We start from the raw sequence: 19,010 nt of genomic DNA on the forward strand, positions 1-19,010 counted from the left end.
TCCTAATTTCTCATGCCACTTTTCTAGACTCTCAGCCACCATTCTTTTAATAATGTTCACCAAGATCTTGTTGCTGGCTTCTGCTTGACCATTTGATTGGGGGTAGTAAGGACTAGACTGAATCATCTTTATCTTGAACTTACTTGCAAATTCCTCTACTTCTTTTGAAATAAAAGATGACCCGCGGTCTGTGACAATTGTTTCGGGCATCCCAAATCTGTGTAAGATCTTGATTTCAATGAACTTCTTGACTGTGGTTGATGTGATAATCTTTACAGTTGAAGCTTCTACCCACTTGGTGAAGTAATCTGTCGCCATAATTATGAACATATGTCCCTTGTTAGAGGTTGGGTGAATTTGCCTGATGAAGTCCATTGCCCATCCTCTGAAAGGCCAAAGTTTGACCATGGGGTTCAAGGGTATTGAGGGCATATGTTGGCGAGGTCCATGCCTTTGACATTCTTCTCACCCTTGGGCATAAGCCTTGCAGTCTCAAGCCAGAAATAGCCATATCTTCTAAGCAACCATCTCATCTTAGTTCCAGCCTGATATGCCCAATAGATTCCTTCATGTACTTCGGCCATTACCCTTATTGATTCTTCTTAGCCTAAACATTTCAGCAAAAGTCCATCTGGAGTCTTTCTTAATAGATTTCCCACCCACAAAACATACTTAGTTGCTTGTTGTCTATTTTTCTTACTTGTGGGGAATGATGGATCTTTCAAATACTAAACAATAAGTGTCCTTCAATCTTCTCTCTCTATTTCTTCAGTCACCAAATCTAGGCTGAATCCCCTTTTAAAGATAGAGGGGATATCCTCTTTTGAACTTATATATCCCATTCGAACTTCCTTTCTTGGTTCTATGCTCCAGAAGCTAATTGTGTTATCTCATTGGCAATCGTGTTTGATTATCTGGGAATATGGTTGACAGATATTTTAGTGCCCCAATAGCTCACTAGTTGTGTGGATGCTAAATAGTAACTTGCCATGGTGATGTGTCTACACTTGTATTCTCCATTTAACTGATTGATCAACAATTCTGAATCACCAAACACCTCAAATTTAGTTGCCCCTAACTCTATTAAGGTCTCCAGGCGAATTATCAATGCCTCATACTCTGCCCGATTGTTGGTAGTCTCTTGATAATCCAGAATGAATGAATAGCAATGGTGAGTACCCCTGGGATCAATGATGACAATCCTAGCTCTCGCATCATTTTGAGTGCAAGAACCATTAAAATACAGTCTCCAATAAGTGATACAGAGGCAAGTTATTCTTTTTATTTCTTGCTGGATCCATTTTTCTCTGCCCGAGAAGGCTTTGCTTGGTGGGATCCATATACTGGCTACCTCCAGAGTTCTTGGGATATTGATAATCTCTTCTTGAGACTCTTGGTGCTCAACTAAGAAGTTTGCAATTGCTTGTCCCTAATCGCTCTTTGAGGCACATATTGAAAGCTGAACTCTGATAGTGCTAGAATCCATTTTCCAATTCTCCCAGTTAGCATTGGTTTTGATAGTATATACTTGATCACATTTGTCTTGGCGATGATATGGATATGGCAAGGCAACATGTAATGCCTTAGTTTGCAGGCAGTGAAGTATAGAGCTAAGCACAACCTTTCCACTAGTATATATCTCGTCCCTACCCCAGTAAAGATTCTACTGAGGTAGTATATTGCTTGTTCCTTCCCACCTTCATTGTTTTGGGCTAGCAAGCTTCCCATTGACTTTTCAGAGGTAGAAATATAAAGTTTTAACGGCTTCCCCCTCTGATGTGGCATGAGCACTAATTGGGAGGCTAAGTAAGCCTTTATTATGTCGAAAACCTCTTGGTGTGGTGGCCCCCACTCAAATTCTTCCTTGTCTTTCAATCTCAGCAGAGGAGTTAGCGGCTGAATCTTACCCGCCAAGTTAGCAATAAATCTTCTCAAGAAGTTGATCTTTCCTAGTAGCCTCTGCAATAGTACTTTATTGGTGGGATACGGTGATTCCACTATTGCTCGAACTTTGTTCTTGTCAACTTCTACACCTCTTTGATGAACAAGGAATCCCAAAAAGTTGCCTGACCTTACCCCGAAAGAACATTTCTTTGGATTCATTTTCAGCTTATAAATTCTCATTCTTGTTAAAGCTTGTCTGAGGTCTACTAAGTGTTGTTCTTCAGTTTTAGATTTCACCACGATGTCATCAATGTATACTTTCACACTATGGGCGATTAAGTCATGAAAAATGGCATTTATCGCTTTTTAATAGGTTGCACCAGCATTTTTGAGCCTGAATGACATGACTAAGTATTCATATGCTCCCATATGGCCTGGGCACCTAAAAGTTGTTTTGTGTATATCTTTTTTAGCCATTTTTATCTGATTATAACCAGCATTCCCAACCATGAAAGATAGGATAAGTCAGCCATGAACATGGGATATTCATCTTTGGGTGTGGCTTCATTAATGTTTCTATAGTCAACACAACCTGTTTTAGTTATAGCTTTCAATGCAGGTACAATGTTGGCCAACCATTCGACATATTTGGCAAGCCTAATAAATCTCGCCTTCATTAGTCTTTCAATTTCTTCTTTGACTTTTTCCTCAATCTCCTTTAACATCCTCCGTGGTGCTTGCTTTACAGGTTTATATCCCTCTTTAATAGGCATCATGTGTTCTACTAAGGTTGGATCTAAACCCGGCATCTCAGGGTAATTCTAAGCAAAACAATCTTTAAACTCATGCAAAAGGTTGACAATTCTTGCCCGATCATCCACTTCTAACAAGCCATTAATCTGTATAGGCCTTGGATCTTCCTTAGACCCCAAAGCAATAGTTACCAAGGGGTCTTGCACCTCTAGTGGTGGTTTGTCAGGTTCTGCACACAAAAACTCAACTAACTCTGGATTCTCGGGTAAGTTTTCTGGCCCATCTAGGTCATATATACATTCGGCCATTTGTATGGCCGCTTCCAACTCTCTTCTAAAAAACTTATCTTCATCTTGGTTTTGGCTATTTGAAGCTTTTCCCTTTGTTCGTCGGCCAAACTCTCCCTTTCTTGTTTTCTCTCTCTCCCATACACCAATAGTCTTTTGATTAAAGACTTGACTGCAATCACTTGGTCCTTCATTCTTTGTTATGACATTACTGGTGTTGGGGAGTTAAGACAATATGGGGTATATCCCATTCTTCCTTGGTAAGGAACAATCATTGTTCTAAAAGCTTTTGGGCTGTCACTTTAGTTAGGCGGTCGTTCTCATTAGCTCCTAAGCACTAGAGAATCCCAATACTAGGATTGTAAAAGCTGGCTTCTGCAACATTAGCTGTGGGGAGGAATGGCTCATTCTTCATGGTAAACTGCTACTTCTTGATGTAGGGTGGAAGGCACCGAGAGACTCTAATAAATCCAATCTCAGCCTAGTAAAGCTCCATATGTGGAAGTACTATCCACAACGAAGAAGGCTAGCATGATTTTCTTGGAACCCAAGTCAACCTCCAGGGGCAATATCCCATGAGTTCTAGTAATGGCTCTAGAGAAACTGGAAACTGTTAGATCCATGGGGATGAGATTTTCCTCACTTCTACACATCTTTTTCATTTGCTTGTATGACAACACATTGATTGCAACTTCTCCATTAATCAAAACCTTATTTAAGGGTATTCCCTCTAGATGAGCAGTTACATAAATAGGCTTAAAATGGTTAGCTAGGATCAAACTCGGGCGACTGAAGACCATTCTGTCTGAGTACACTTTCTCGGGCTCTTTCCTTGCAAGCTCAGGCAAACCTATTCTGCCTAACTCATCTCTTCATGCTTCTTCAACATTAACATGTGCCATCATAAGTTCTATTGCCAAGTAATCACCCTCCATTGTGGCAGGTTGATCATGCTTGGGACAAAACATGGTAGATAGAACATACGTCATGTTTATGTAGAAATTGCTAGGTCCAGTTAAGTCCTCATTCTTGCCCCCAATGTGGCTCATGAATTCATTTAACCAAGCTTCTGCTTATTTGGGTAACATCAACTCGGGCAACCTTTATTCTCGAGTTATGCCAAAGTTCTATGGCTCATTCTGTTGGCTTGTTAACTACTTGCCTCATTTATACTTTTACTTCCCAGGTAGACTTCCATTTCCCTTTCTTAGCCCACGTTAGGTTGATCATGTTTATTGGGGTCTCTGGGAAATGATCTGTGTTAATCATCATGTTAGCCTATGGTTTCTCCAACAACAACTTTCCCTTCACTATAAGGTCTTGTATCCAATCACTAAACTGGACACAGTTGGCTATGAAGTGATTGAAGGTATAGTGCAACTTGCAGTACTTCTTTCCTCTCAACTCTTCTGGCTTAAGCATCTTTTTGGTGTTGTCGGGCACAATTAAAAAAGTAACTTTGGTATTTGGGGCACTTCATGGGGATAAAACCATCATCATTCATTACCACTTTCTAGTCAGCTGGACTAACCTCTTTACTATTAAAGGCTTAAAGGGGGTAGTCATTTCTGCTGCACACATGTCCATTCCCTCTCTCCCATCATTTTCTTCTAGCTCTCCTTCAAACTCCACTTGGTGGATGACAGCTTTGCTTTTGTAGAAAAGAGGCACCTTAGACGAGTGTTTCACTCACTGTTCTTCAAGCAACAGCTTCTCATACTTTGTGGCAGCAATTACCAACTCTTGCAAATCATTGAAGTGCATATCATAAAACTTCTTCCTCAAAGGCAGCCTCAAGGCCTTTTGAGTAATGGATATAAGTTAGGCATGATTGATAGGGAACTAACACCTTATTCTTGTCCTGCTAAACCTCATCATGAAGTCCTATGTAGATTCATGTTCATATTGTTTCACCTCTACAAGGTCATTAATGGACATCTCAAGCTTCATCCTATAGGACTGCTCATGGAAGGCCATCTTCATTTGCCCCCATTTAGCAATAGCATTAGGGGGCAACAAATAGTACCACTGAGATGCTAAGCCAACCAACGAGTTCCCAAACAACCTCAACTTATAGTTAGGATTATCTTCAAATGCCACGCAATGGTTGGAGAACTTAAAGATGTGGTCTCTAGAGGATACACTACCATCATTTCCACTGAAAATTGGAAACACGAGCATCTTGAAGTTGAGGAAAAGGATTATGCTCATCAATATACTTCGGGTATGGCTTTTGGTAGGTGATCCTGAACAGCAGGCGAGCCTGGGGTTAAGCATTCTGGGCTATCATCATTCTTAACTCGGCCAATTCATCCTGAGCTGCTAGTGAATTGCATTATTAGGCCAGGTATGAGGAAGTTCTCACTTCGGGCTACGATCATTGCCCGAAAGAGTCTCATTTCTTGTTTCGGGCTTCCTCCACTTGGTCTCTCCTCCTTTAGTAGCCAATGGTGGTGGCCTATAAGGGCGAGGCTTGTCAACCTTGGTAGGCTTGCCTTTTTCACTGGTCTCTTTGATTGATTGGGGCATCCCATACTTCGTTCTTTCTTGACCACTGTGCCCCTTACTATCTAGTGAAAATAATAGAAGGTCAGGCAACTCCGCTTCTAAAATCTCTTCCAACACTGGATGATCAATTCCAGATTTCTCCTTGGTCTTCCCTTTATCATTCTTTTCCTTAAGCAATGGAAATAGAAGAATAACTAGCTCATTCACAAGGCTGGTTTCTCTCATCATTTCTCTAGCATAACCATTCTTTATAGTAGAGTACTCTAGATCTAGTCTTCTTTGCAAATTCCTCGTTAAAGAACAGAGTTTGCCTACTTCTCTTCTAGTTTCTAGAGTGATCTTCTCCATACTTCTTAGTGCTTGTACCATGGTGGCTTGCAAGTCCTCATTGGTCACCTTCCCTCTTGACTTCTCGGATGAAGTCGGGCTTTCTAGAATAGCTAGTCCTTGTAGGGAAGGAAAATCCTCTGGATGATTTGTCATGCTTGCTTTTGGTAAATACTGGGGTTGCCCATATTCTGTATTCCACTTGTAGGTTTTCTCCTTCCTTCATTCTTCTTGGCATACAAGGCTAAATAAGTCTCACTGGGTGTGCCAAAACTATGTCTGGGTGAAGATTTCTCCAGAAAGGGCTTTTCGGCTCTTAGCATAGCTCCCCAAGGGATTGGCACTTTGGATGTGTAGTCGGGTTCTTACCTGCTGATGTGCTGCAAGAAGAGGACATAGTTAGTTTTGAAATGTGCCTTTGTGGGGCCTTAGGTGTAAGCCTTAAGGCTCGCAATCAAAACTAACTAAGTGCTAGGCATATCACTGCTATCTCAGTATAGCAGATGTAGACAAGATTGTGTTTAGTCGATTACTTACGCCCCAAGTTACTCGGACTGCTTGTTATCAAAGAATTGTCGTGAATGGGTTAAGTCCATATTAAGTTATTTTTCTTGCCTTGTCACCAAGGAATTTCAATTCATACTCTTGTATATTCAAATGAGGGGAGTCAAGTGAAAGCATATCTATTAAATTGACCAAATCTATATACAAATAAGACTTTTAAAGTAGGAAAACAGGCGGATATGACTTGAATACATACTGGAGAATGCATTAAGTAATAGATCTACAAATTCAGAAAGCAAACAAAGAGTTTCGAGCAAGATTTCACCTTGTCTGGCAAGGTTAAACCTCTTGCAGTCACTTCTCTTTGAGTTTATAGTGGTTTCTATGCTAGAAATGGATGGATGGTACACCAGTTTACACAAGGGAATCGATACTACGCCACTAGGGGTGATAACAGAGCTTCTAATCAAGACAAAAGATAGCTTTTGTGAGGGAGATATCCTGAAAATGACTGAGATCTGGGCTGATTATAGCTTTTAGATGCAAATCTGGCTTGAGAGTACAGTTTGTATGTTTGTTTGTTTGATTGGTTGAGTGTCCTTGTCTTTGGGGTCTCTTCCTCCTTTTATAGGCAAATTAGCCTGACTGCAGTGACTTTGCTTTTGCCCGAAAGCACTTGAAGGGTAGTGAGTCATTAGCTTTTTACTTGTATTGCCACCGAAAAGTGCTTTTTGGCTGATTGTGAGGTAGTCCTCATCACTTGACATTTAAATGATAGGCACATGGCCTATGCATTAATGGGAAGGCGCCAATTTGTCTTTGGGCTTCAGGCAAGTCTCCCTTTAATTGGTATCTCTGGGCTTCCACATATTTGTAGCCCAATGTTCAAATACTAGCCCAAACACAACCCTTATGCGCAAGTTCACATCTTGATAGAAAAATGAAGGCCCTTGCTTCCCCAAGTTTGATCTCGATGCTTTGGTCACTGACTTCCAAATGAGCACTGAAACCACTTCTACGCATGTAGGTTTGGGAACAACTGAACTGGCTACTTCTGATCAAAGAGTGGCAATCTTTGAGGCATCAAACACATACCTCAATGTTATGCATTTTCCTTTGATGACTTCCCTTGCTAGTGACCGTGATGAGTTAGAAAATCCTATTGGTCGAAAAACAGATGCAACACCTACGATGCATGGACACGGACACGGACATAAGGATACGGCATGATACAATACGGGGATACGTCAAATTTTTAAAATTTAAGACATGATACGGCATGCATACGACAATTTATATAATAAATATATATTTCAAAAATATAATAACAATAAAAATTAATTACTCTAATTTAATTTATACTATTCAAACTCTGAAGAAGAAAGGATGGTAGTGGTGTAATTGTAGTTTTGGGCTTTAATCTCATTTAACCCTAAAAAAAATAAAAAAAAACCGTTGAGGTGCTTGGCCATGATTTGATTTCTGTCACGATTATTGATTTATTATATAGTCGAGACTTGAGAAAATATTATTGACATGTAATAATTAATACAAAACTAGAAATTGCTGACATAATTAGGTGGATATAAATAGACAGAAATAATTAGCTGAATATAAATAGACAGACATAATTCAAAAAAAAAAAAAAGTATAATGCCGATGCTTTAAGGTCAAGGTAATTTAAAAAATTAGTCTCACTAGCATTACACTACGATTCCTCAAGTTACATACGTGTAGTTATATATCCGTACCATGCTTTGTATTGTCTACTATTCCCTTTATAAGCTATTATATATATGCCAGCTGTTGAAGGTGCAAATATAGGATTAGATCTCCCTCACCTTTTGCAGTTCTTTTGTTTTATTTGATTGGGCATGCATTTGATTAAAATGTTACACCCCAAGAAGACGAGAGACTCTCTCTTGTAATCAATTCATCACGTGATAGGTGCTTATTAAACAAATGATTCAGTTATTTAATGTGTGACAAACATTTTAACGAATTATACCACAAACATATCTTAATTACAAGAAAGAAATGTCCGCTTAGACCACATACCAAAAACTACGGTGGGTATGTATTATTAGGGAGAATGACAAGTCATCCATTTCAGTTACTGTTAAATAGTTTGTTGCAACTACATGTAATTAGCTGTGCTAATGGTTGTGATTACTTAGGGTTGTTATAAGGTTAGGCAGTTAAGGAGTATCTATGTAAATAGCCAAAGGCTATATATATACCTTCACATTGTACAAATAATTAATCAAGTAAATACAATTGAAAGTTTACAGAGGAAGTCTTCCTGTTTCTATATGGTATCACGTCATTTTGCTTAACAGCATCGATCCATCCTTCCTGTTTCTTCGTCTGCTCTGATTCTTCAATTTTTCTTCTTCGATTTTTCTTGCATCTTAATTTCTGCAAGATATGGCGGCACAATCATCTTCGCAACCAACTGAATCGTCTTCTCCGTCGATTCAAAACCTTAATTTCTATGGTAATCCAAGTCCTCTGAGTTCCTACACCTCTTTTACAATTCACAACATCAGCAACATGGTGTTGATCAAGCTAAAAAGATCAAACTATCTGCCATGGTATGAGTTGTTTGGCCCAATCCTCAGGTGATACAAGCTTCTTGGAATCATTGATGGAACTGAAGCATGTCCATCGCCATTCCTACTTGATCGTAGCATCAATCCTGCTTTTGAGGAATGGTATGAAAAAGATCAAAATCTTTTGATCTGGTTCAATTCCACACTTTCTGAGGAAATCATCCCTTTCATAGTTAGGGTTTCTTCATCTCGAGAACTCTGGATGAAGCTTGAACAGAGATTTGGTGGAATTTCAAAGGCTCACATTCATCAATTGCGATCACGTCTTCAATCAGTTCAGAAAGGATCTCACTCAATCTCTAAGTATTTTCAAGAAATTAAGGAAATCTCAGACTCCTTGCAAGCTGCTGGTGCCTCCGTATCTGATCGCGATCTTATTGCAACCATATTTCATGGCTTGCCTGATGATTTTGAGTCTTTCATTGACTCAATCATGCTTTGATTGTCCTCTACATCTCTTGATGAGCTCCACGCAAACATGTTAGTTCATCTTCTGCAGCTGAGTCTTTTCAAGCTTTCTCAGTGTAATCTCAGCCTCCTCTATTACCCACTTCTTCTGTGTTTGCTGCTCAGCACCAACCAAAATTTAACAATGGTGGAAAGAACAATAGGGGCAATTCATTCTCTCATAGAGGCAATCGCAACTTCCATAACAACTGTGGTAATTACTACAACAATCGTGGAAATCGCAGTTATCAAAGCCCCTGCCATGCTCAAGGTTCTTCCACCTTCAAAGTTCCTTGTCAAATATGTGGATCTACCAGTCATGAGGCTATTGACTACTTTGATTGCATGAATCCTGACATCTGTGGTCGAATTCCTTCAGCCAAACTCGCTGCTATGTGTGTAAATCACTCTACCAAACCATCTTAATCTTGGTTGATTGACTCAGGTGCAACCTCTCACATTACCAATGATGCTGCAAATATTTCTTCTCCTACTCCCTATACTGACAAAGATAAAGTGTATATTGGTATGGTAAAGGCCTTTCTATTCATCATATTGGTTCATCAGCCTTGCATACTCCTCATACTTCTTTTAAGCTACAAAATATGTTCCTACATGAAACATAATCTCTTGTCTGCTTATCAGTTTCTTAAGGATAATAATTGTTCATTGACCATTGACCCTTATGGATCCAGTGTCAAGGATCGTATTTCAGGGAAGATATTTTTGCGGGGACCGGTTAGAGATGGATTCTACCCTCTTTAAGGTTCTAGCAACTCTTCAATTCCATCACATTCAGCTTTACTCAGTGTTAAAGCTCCTGTTAAAGTTCAGCACCGACGCTTGGGTCATCATTCCTCCTCTATTTTTAGAAGGGTAATATCTACTAATAAACTGGCATTACAAGGCAAGTCCATTGTTGATTTCTTCTGCTTAGATTACGCACTTGCAAAGAATCATAAGCTTCCTTTTGGAGTAACTTCTTCAACAACTCAAAGTCTTCAACTTTTGCACTGTGATCTATGGGGTCCAACATCTGTTATATCAAATAGTAGTTTCAAGTACTATTTTGCTTCTTATTGATGACTTTAGCAAATATAGCTTTTTCTTTCCTTTAAAGTCAAAGTCAGATGTATTTTCTACATTTGTTGACTTCAAATCCTATGTAGAAAATTTACTTGACTTACTTGGAATAAAATCAAAGTTCTGCGTTCAGATTCAGGGGGTGAATTCACCATAACATCTTTTGCATGATTTCTTAGTAAACATGGCATTTTTCACCAGTTTAGTTGTCCCCATACTCTTGAACAAAACGGTTGTGCTAAGAGAAAGCATAGGCACCTTGTTGAGATAGCTTGTACTTTGCTAGTTGCTTTTCATGTTCCTCATATATTCTGGGTTGAAGCTTTCTCCACTGCAATGTATCTTATTAATCGGCTTCCCATCTCTAGTATTTTAAAGTCACCATGGGAACTACTATTCAATCAACCCCCAGACTGCTCCAAACTCAAAGTGTTTAGTTGCCAATGCTTCCCTTGGCTTAAACCCTATGTTCATAGAAAATTGGATGCCAAGAGCAAAAGTTGCACATTTCTCAGATATAGTCTACAACATAAAGGCTATAGGTGTCTTAATCCACTTACAAATAGAATTTACATCTCCAGACATGTTGTATTTGATGAAAGTACCTATCCATTTCAGTCACTGTAGCCTCACTGTTTCAATCAAAATACATCATCTCCAGAAAGTTCTTCATCTCTGGATCTTCATTTTGATCAATATATTCCCAATCTCTCAACTAGCAGTGAATCACCCCCCCACCACATGTTTTTGCCTCTATCTCAAATTCTCCAAATTCATCTTCTTCTCAAACCATATCAGTACCTCATTCTTCTAGTTCTGTTTCAGAACCCTCAACCTTGCCATTAAGTCAGACAAGTCATCCTTCTATCCCTATTAATTCTCATCCAATGATCACAAGATCCAAGGCTGGCATATGCAAATCTAAACCTTAAGCTTATGCAGCAACCAAGCATCATATTCCTGTTGATCTTGATTATGTCCCTAGTACATACTTGCAAGCATCATCCTTCCCAAAATATAGTTGGATGTAAGTGGGTGTTTCGAGTTAAGAAAAAGGCTGATGGTACTATTGACAGGTATAAAGCCCGCTTTGTGGCAAAGGGCTTCCATCAACAAGAAGGTATTGACTTCCAAAAGACTTTTAGTCCAGTTGCCAAGGCAGTTACAATTCAAATCCTACTCACTCTTGCTGTCCAATATAATTGGTTTCCCAATCAATTGGATATAAGTAATGTCTTTCTTCATGGAGACTTAAAGGAGGATATCTATATGCAACAACCTCCCGAGTTTGTTGACCTTAATTCTCATAGTCATGTTTGCAAGTTGAGGAAATCTCTATATGGACTCAAACAAGCCCCTCGAGCCTAGTTTGATAAACTATTTCAAGCCCTTCATTCTCTTAGGTTCAAACAATATTCCTCTTATGCCTCCTTGTTTGTTCTAAATGGTCCTCATTTGGTTATTGTCCTAGTGTATGTTGACGATATTCTAGTAACTGGTCCAAACTCTCAACAATGTCAACAGCTTATTCCACAACTTAGTTCTCAGTTTCCAATGAAAGATCTTGGTCCTTTACACTACTTATTGGGCTTAGAAGTACACAGATCCTCACAAGGCATCTTTATACATAAAACCAAGTATTTACTTGATCTTCTCAAGAAAACAACCATGGAGGTTGCAAAACCGTGCTGCACACTTTTTAGTTCCAAGAAATCAGATCACAGTGGGCCTCTTTTTTCCAATCCCATTGAATATCGTTCTATTGTAGGAGGTTTACAATATCTAACTTGGACTAGACCAGACCTTGCATTTGTTGTGAACTAGATCTGCCAATTCATGCATGCTCCTAGGGAACAACATCTTTAGGCAGCTAAAAGAGTTCTCAGATTTCTTAAAGGTTCTCTTTCACATGGTTTGTGGTTCACAAAGGGTACTGTCCATCTTTCTGCATACTCTGATGCTGATTGGACTGGCTGTACATTTGATAAACATTCTACAAGTGGCTACTGTGTGTTCTTAGGCTCCAATCTCATTAGCTGGAATGCCAATAAACAAAGTACTGTTGCTAGGTCATCTACAGAAACTGAATATCACTCATAAGCTCACACAGCTACAGAACTCACTTGGGTTTGCAAAATTCTTAGAGATCTTCGCTTTCCTCTACCTACACTGCCTTAACTTTGGTGTGACAACATCTCAGCAATATCCTTAGCATCTAATCTTGTCTTTCATGCTCACACAAAGCATGTTGAGATAGACTACCACTATATTCGAGAATTGGTTCTGGCTAATCTTCTTAAAGTGTAGTTTGTTTGCGGTGAAGACCAATTGGCTGATCTCCACACCAAGTCCCTATCTAAAAGTCGATTTCACTATCTGTGCTCCAAGCTTCCAATTGGAATCTGTTTTGATTCCCCTTCTAGCTTGAGAGGGTGTATTAAGGAGAATGACAAGTCATCTATTTCAATTACTGTTAAATAGTTTGTTACAACTAAATGTAATTAGATGTGCTAATGGTTGTGATTAGTTAGGGCTGTTATAAGGTTAGGCAGTTAAGGGGTATCTATGTAAATAGCCAAAGGCTATATATATACCTTCACAGTGTACAAATAATTAATCAAGTAAATACAATTGAAAGCTTATAGAGGGAGTTTTCCTGTTTCTATATGTACATGTTACCTGACAATTGTTTGTGGCAAGACATACTTCAGAGTATTCCATGAATTTAAGGAATCCTAAACAATTTCACTAGGTTGCACTCATACTTGTAACTTGCTCGAATACAAACTAAACAAATTAAGACATGAGGAATCTTGGGGAATCAGAACATCTCGCCAAAAAGTCTCCAGCACGTAACATGTTAGACGGTCACTTGCCTATAAAATAAATTTGTTTGGGAAATGGGGGCTAATAATGCTTCGGGAGCCCTTAGAATTCGACAACGTGGGCCTTGTTTGAAGGAAGACAAGGCCATATATTTGAAGGCAACAAAGAGCTGCTTTGAATCCGACTGTAGTATCCAAAAAAATTAAACCCCTCCTCTCTTGTGCTTCAGAAATATAACTTATTCATTCATGTTTGTTCTCATATAGTTCAGAAAACATATCATTTTTTATCGGGAAAAAAAACCACACATATACAAATAACGGGGCAATGAAATGAAAGCACCAACAGCAAGAAATGAAAGCACAAACATAGTACAAGCATCGAAGCTTTAACAAGACATCTCCAAATCAAAGGTCCACACAACGTAAGCACACAAAGTACTGATTAAATGATAGTCGGATTCACAGAAGCATACGCAAGCAGCTCCTCGTTGCTTTCAATTATGGCCATGTCTTCTTCTTTGAGAGTCAATAACGCTTCTATGCCAACCCCGTCACTCATGTCCATCAACAGAACTTTATTCTTCAACTCACTGCCATGGGTACTCACCCATGAAGGCTTCCCCCACCCAAAATTGGCTTCGTAGAAGGGAAACCTGCACCAACTGGTACAAGTATAATTTTCTGTACCATCCTTTAGCAAGAGATTCCCGGACTCTTTCAAGCATTGAAATATAACCTCACTACTAAGTCCACTAGGATACTTTTCCTTATATTCCTCAATGCCTTTCCTGAGTTTCTCAACCATGCTTTCAAGATCCAATTCACTTTCCATAGTCGTTGATGTGAAGTACCACAAAAAGTTCCCCAATATGTTTTCTGTCAATGCCTGCCCTGATCTTTTCCTCATGTTCAACACTTGAAGCAACACAGATGGCTTTACAAAACCCAAGTTTGATCTCGATGCTTCAGTGGCACACTTCCAAATGAGCGCAGACACAACTTCAACACGCGTTGGATTTGGCAGGGTGGTACTGGCAGCTTTGGACTTGAGAGCAGCAATATTTGCAGCATCAAACACAAATCTCTTTGTTACACACTTGTTTTCTGCAAATTCCACGATTGGTTTGGATGAGCTAAAGAAATCTTGTGGTGGGAATAGAGTAGCTGCAACCCGAAACTGTGCAGGAAGCACAGCAGGAACAATAGTACTATCTGAGCCAAGGGCAATTTCAGTCCAGCTTTTGATGAATGTACTTAGTGTAGCGGCATCGGCGACCTTATGTGAAATGCTGACCCCAATTGCCATTCCACCACATTTAAATAAGTTGACCTGGACAAGGAGAAGATGGCCTGCCTCTGCTTGCTTGGATTCTACAGCAGTTGGAACAAATAGTTTTAGGATACCTAAATCAGGGTTCTCCAAAATTTTCGATAAGGAACAGTTGACTTGGGCTTCATGAAATCCAGCCCCATGATCATTGCATCTGATCGAAACATTGTACACAAATTCTCCAGCAAAAGGGTAGAACCGAGTGAGGGCTTCAGACAATGATGTTTTCAGAAGGTTGGATCTTTCAGCAAACAAAGAATGGTGATCAATACTATTGACCTCCTCATCACTGGAGCTGGGATAGAAGAGAAGTAATGGGACATAAATTTCAGGCGTAAATTGATCGAAAACCGAGAGATCGGTACTTGAAAGGTGGCGAGGAGTTGGAGAGGATGGTTTAATTGTTTCCTTGTGGGTTATTTCAACCTTGATGTTCTCTGAAGCCATCGTTTTTCTCCACTCTTCGAGTTTCACAATCATAACACGAACCTCCATATAACGACGCAGATCTAGATCACCATTATAATATTGTCTCATTAGTCTACCATTTGCAACTCGAGCAAAGGAAAGCATTGACTAGACATAACCAAAAGTGAATATTAATGCACAAAATGAGTCTACCATATGCGACTCGCGGAACAGGATTTGCTTTCTTGGTGGATTCCCAGCTGTTATATTCTGTACATTTTTATACTGCAATGGTCCAGATCGATGTAGTAATAATTACTAATAGTAATATAACAATCACACTAATAATGATACTACTATTGAGAACTGAGATGTAAAGTTCAGATTTACATCTCATTTATATTTGCGGAATATACAAATCTGAATTCTACTATAATAAAAGAGATGTAAATTTGAATCCATTTACTTTTATCATTTTAAGTGGCGTGACCTATCTTTTAAAAATATAAACTTGCATATTTTTCTTTACATTCTTATTGGTTAAAATATAATATTTTATATCCTTTAAAATTTGTTCAAACTTAATGACAGACAAGAAATATAACATTTAAATTTCAAAGCATTTTGCATCTGCCATTAAAAATGCTTTGTTAACGCCACGAGAGAGAATGCTGATAAATTATCCTTCAAGTTGGGCAAAATAAAATGGGAAATGCTACCTACTTCTCCAATTTGCTTTCTCCCTTGTGTCTTTATTTGACACGTATGCTCCACTTACATCTTTATATAAAAAATTAATGTATTGACATTACAAAGTCTCAAGATTCTAAAAGACATTAGGCGCTAGTTGAGCGGCGGTCTGAGGACTATCACATAGGTGGGGTCTAGGCAGCTTTATGTAAATTTATTATATATCGTGTAAATAAGTGTCTCATTATACTTAAGTAATGCATAATTGCATTGTGATACATAAATTGCAAAATAAAATGACATATAGATTATAAAGTATTATAACATAATGAAAACATAAGAAACACTCATATAATGTGTGTTAATCTAAGTATTCAACGTCTCTTACAATTTATTAAAAATAAAATGTAAAGCGAAAGTTATCTATTTTCTGTCTAAGTGAGAGTCACGACCTAGACGGGTGCCTAGGCAGATATGGGCAAGCTAGATGGGCGCCTAAGCAAGTCTAAGGATTAACTGGGGTGGTGGCTAGCTGTCTAGCGCCTAGGCGGTGCTAGGCAGAGATTCTTAGAACAATTTCTTATTTTCCATTTTTATCCTTATAAAGTTATAATACAACAAAAGGACAAATAAATGATAAAAAGTGGGGCCTGACCACTTATCTGTCTATGAGGAGATTTTTCATATCCCCAGAAGACGGGGTGGTACACCGCGTGTCAGTATTAGGGATGGAATTTGGGTTGGACCAACCCGAACTCGCCCATGTCCCATCAAATTTAAACCCAAATAAGTAGGCTTTTTCTTAATAATAACCCATCCAAACCCAACCCACTTCAACCCGGTCATTTATTGAGTTGAGTTGGGTTGATCCTTGGCCAGCCCATGCCTAACCCAATTATATAACCCAAATGAACTAATGCATGTATTACATATGTAATATTTGGTACAATTTCATTTATAAGTATAGTTGATGGTGCTGAAGCTTTTGGCATTGGGGTTTCATGTAGAATTAAGCTTGATTCTATTTGGTAACTTGTAGGTCATCATGTACTTTGTTTTAAAGGATCATAATGATAGTAGTGAATATATGATATATATCTAACTATTTTTCTTATTTAATAGGAATGCAAATTGAATTTGGACAAAACGACTTGAGTTCGACGTTTGTTTATATTTGGATATCTAAGTGTTGCTCTCTTCTTTTTCTTTTTTTCTTCTTTTTTTTTCCTTTTCAGACAAGCTTTGGTATTTTCTTATATTTTTAGTTCATACTTTGCATGGTTAAAACTTGCATATTTGGTTTTACTTTTAAGTGAGTATCAATTTGTGGAGCTGATTTGAAGTTTTGATTAATTTATGATATTAAAGTTAAACTAGCTTTGGTGCTATTTGACTTAATTTTTTTTATTTAAAAATACTGAAAAATAAGTTATTAAAGAATTAAAACTCGAAAAAATTGGGCAACCCAAATTCAACCCTGATTAAAGTCAAACCTAATAAAACCTAGATACGAATGAACCAGAATGAAACCCAATCCGAACCCGAGCTCAAATTTTGAACATTGGGTTGGGGTTGAGTTGACCTTCTAACCCACTCAAGTTGCATCCATAGTCACTATATAAGTGGTGAGATACTTGTGTTAAAAAATTAATAACTTAAAAAATAAGACTTTCCACCACTCATCTAATAACACGTGATGTACCCTCGTGTTCTGGACACAATTAAAAATTTCTCCTATCTATGCCTTCATTTCCTCCCTAACTTTCTCTACCAAGTCCTCTTGGAGTAGCCGCGACGACTGCTTACCACAAACCCTATTAATCGTCCAATTGGAACCAGACAAAAAGAAATCAATGAAAGGGCTCAATACTTTTTTGTTAATTTTGGCTAGGCATAATATTTCATTAATTTTGGCTATGCTCAATACTTCAAGATGCATAGGTCTTTTCTTCATTTTTCTCTTCGTTTTGTACAATTTTTTTTTTCTTTATGTCGCTATTGACCCTAAAAACTACCAAGCCTAAGTGGCGTGCCGGCTGAGTAATTAAAAAGCTAACTACGTCCTTCAGTTATGTGCGGGGCGTGCCAACTCGACGGTCGAGCTCGGCTGGTGAGTAAAATGAGTTGATGTTGTGTTGAGCACATTGCTGACTTCTTGATCTTGCGACTGCAGCCGAGGAAGGAACACGTCTCAACCTTCAGGTTCTAGAGCCTAAAGACAAGGCTGCTAGTTCTGCAAAGTTCACAAATCATTGGCACCGGGTTCGATCACGATGATTATATTTGTAAAAGTATAAGCACACCGAATCGGTACTAAACTATACAGACACAAGTACTCAAAAGAGATGTATGTCTTGATGGTGAATATAGTTCGGCCGTCAAAATGGCGAACTTTAAAACCTACTTATGAATAACCAATCATAAGCAACTCGACGTTCAATGTGTTGAGCCTAGTAATTCGTAACACCTTACTTCGTCGAAGAGGCTAATGAGATGACCTCTGCCAATATGGACTTGAAAATCCTTCTCAACCGAGACTTGGATAGGTAATCAGTCGGCCCCGACGCAGTGCTATTTATCCAAACTGAAGGTGCTCATCGGTCGGCTTCTACAGCTCCAGTGCTGTTTATCCAAATTGAAGGTGTTGCCGGTTGCCTTCACAGTGTTGTTTATCCAAACTAAAGATGTGTTGGCGAAAAAGGAAAACAAAAATCTCAAGGTTGTTGAGAGGTTTCGCGTAGAGCAAGGGTTTGCGCAGGGCAATTTGTGTGTTGAGTTAGAAGGCTTATAAAGATGCACCCCTTTCTTATTTATAACAACCAATCTTATCATGGCTGAACCAGAACTATACTTGGATTAGGATTCTTTAACCTAATCTAACTAGATCTCGGCCAATCCTACCTCCATTAGGGCTTTGAACCAACCTCTTTATCCGGCCACATTCACTTCTCGAATCTCAGCATCCTTATCCCATCAAGACTTCTTATTATACCAGGATTCGACTTACCCTATCAATTCACCTCATACTAGGACTCGACTGATCTTAACCAAACGACCCATAATAACTAGAATTCGCGATGATTCTAGAAACATATTGCCGGGCTGAGAACATCTTCTAACTCGGCCCATACCAATATTTTGGGCCTAAACATTGCCCTCTTGCTTCTCAGGTCATTGGCCTTCATTCTTAGGCCGAGCCTTGACCTTGAAGAAGCGAAATTGACTCTTATACCTCTACAAAAACTGAAATGCCTCGAATAACCCAAACATGCGCATTTATGAGACACGATCACATGTTCCTAGTTCTTTCCAAGTGGAAATTCTCTACTTGCTTATCCCTTAATGATGA

General features: G+C 38.8%; 1 protein-coding gene across 1 annotated transcript; it reads right to left on the reverse strand.

Moving 5' to 3' along the window:
- Nucleotides 1-13,455: 13,455 nt before the first annotated feature.
- On the reverse strand, nt 13,456-15,168 carry LOC126585149 (BAHD acyltransferase BIA1-like). Its single transcript, XM_050249535.1, has one exon. It carries the CDS (start codon nt 15,134-15,136, stop codon nt 13,676-13,678), a length of 1,461 nt encoding a protein of 486 aa, XP_050105492.1. The 5' UTR covers nt 15,137-15,168; the 3' UTR covers nt 13,456-13,675.
- Between the last annotated feature and the right edge of the window lie 3,842 nt (nt 15,169-19,010).

Source organism: Malus sylvestris, chromosome 10 (assembly GCF_916048215.2).
Source record: "Malus sylvestris chromosome 10, drMalSylv7.2, whole genome shotgun sequence".
NCBI classification, from domain to species: domain Eukaryota; kingdom Viridiplantae; phylum Streptophyta; class Magnoliopsida; order Rosales; family Rosaceae; genus Malus; species Malus sylvestris.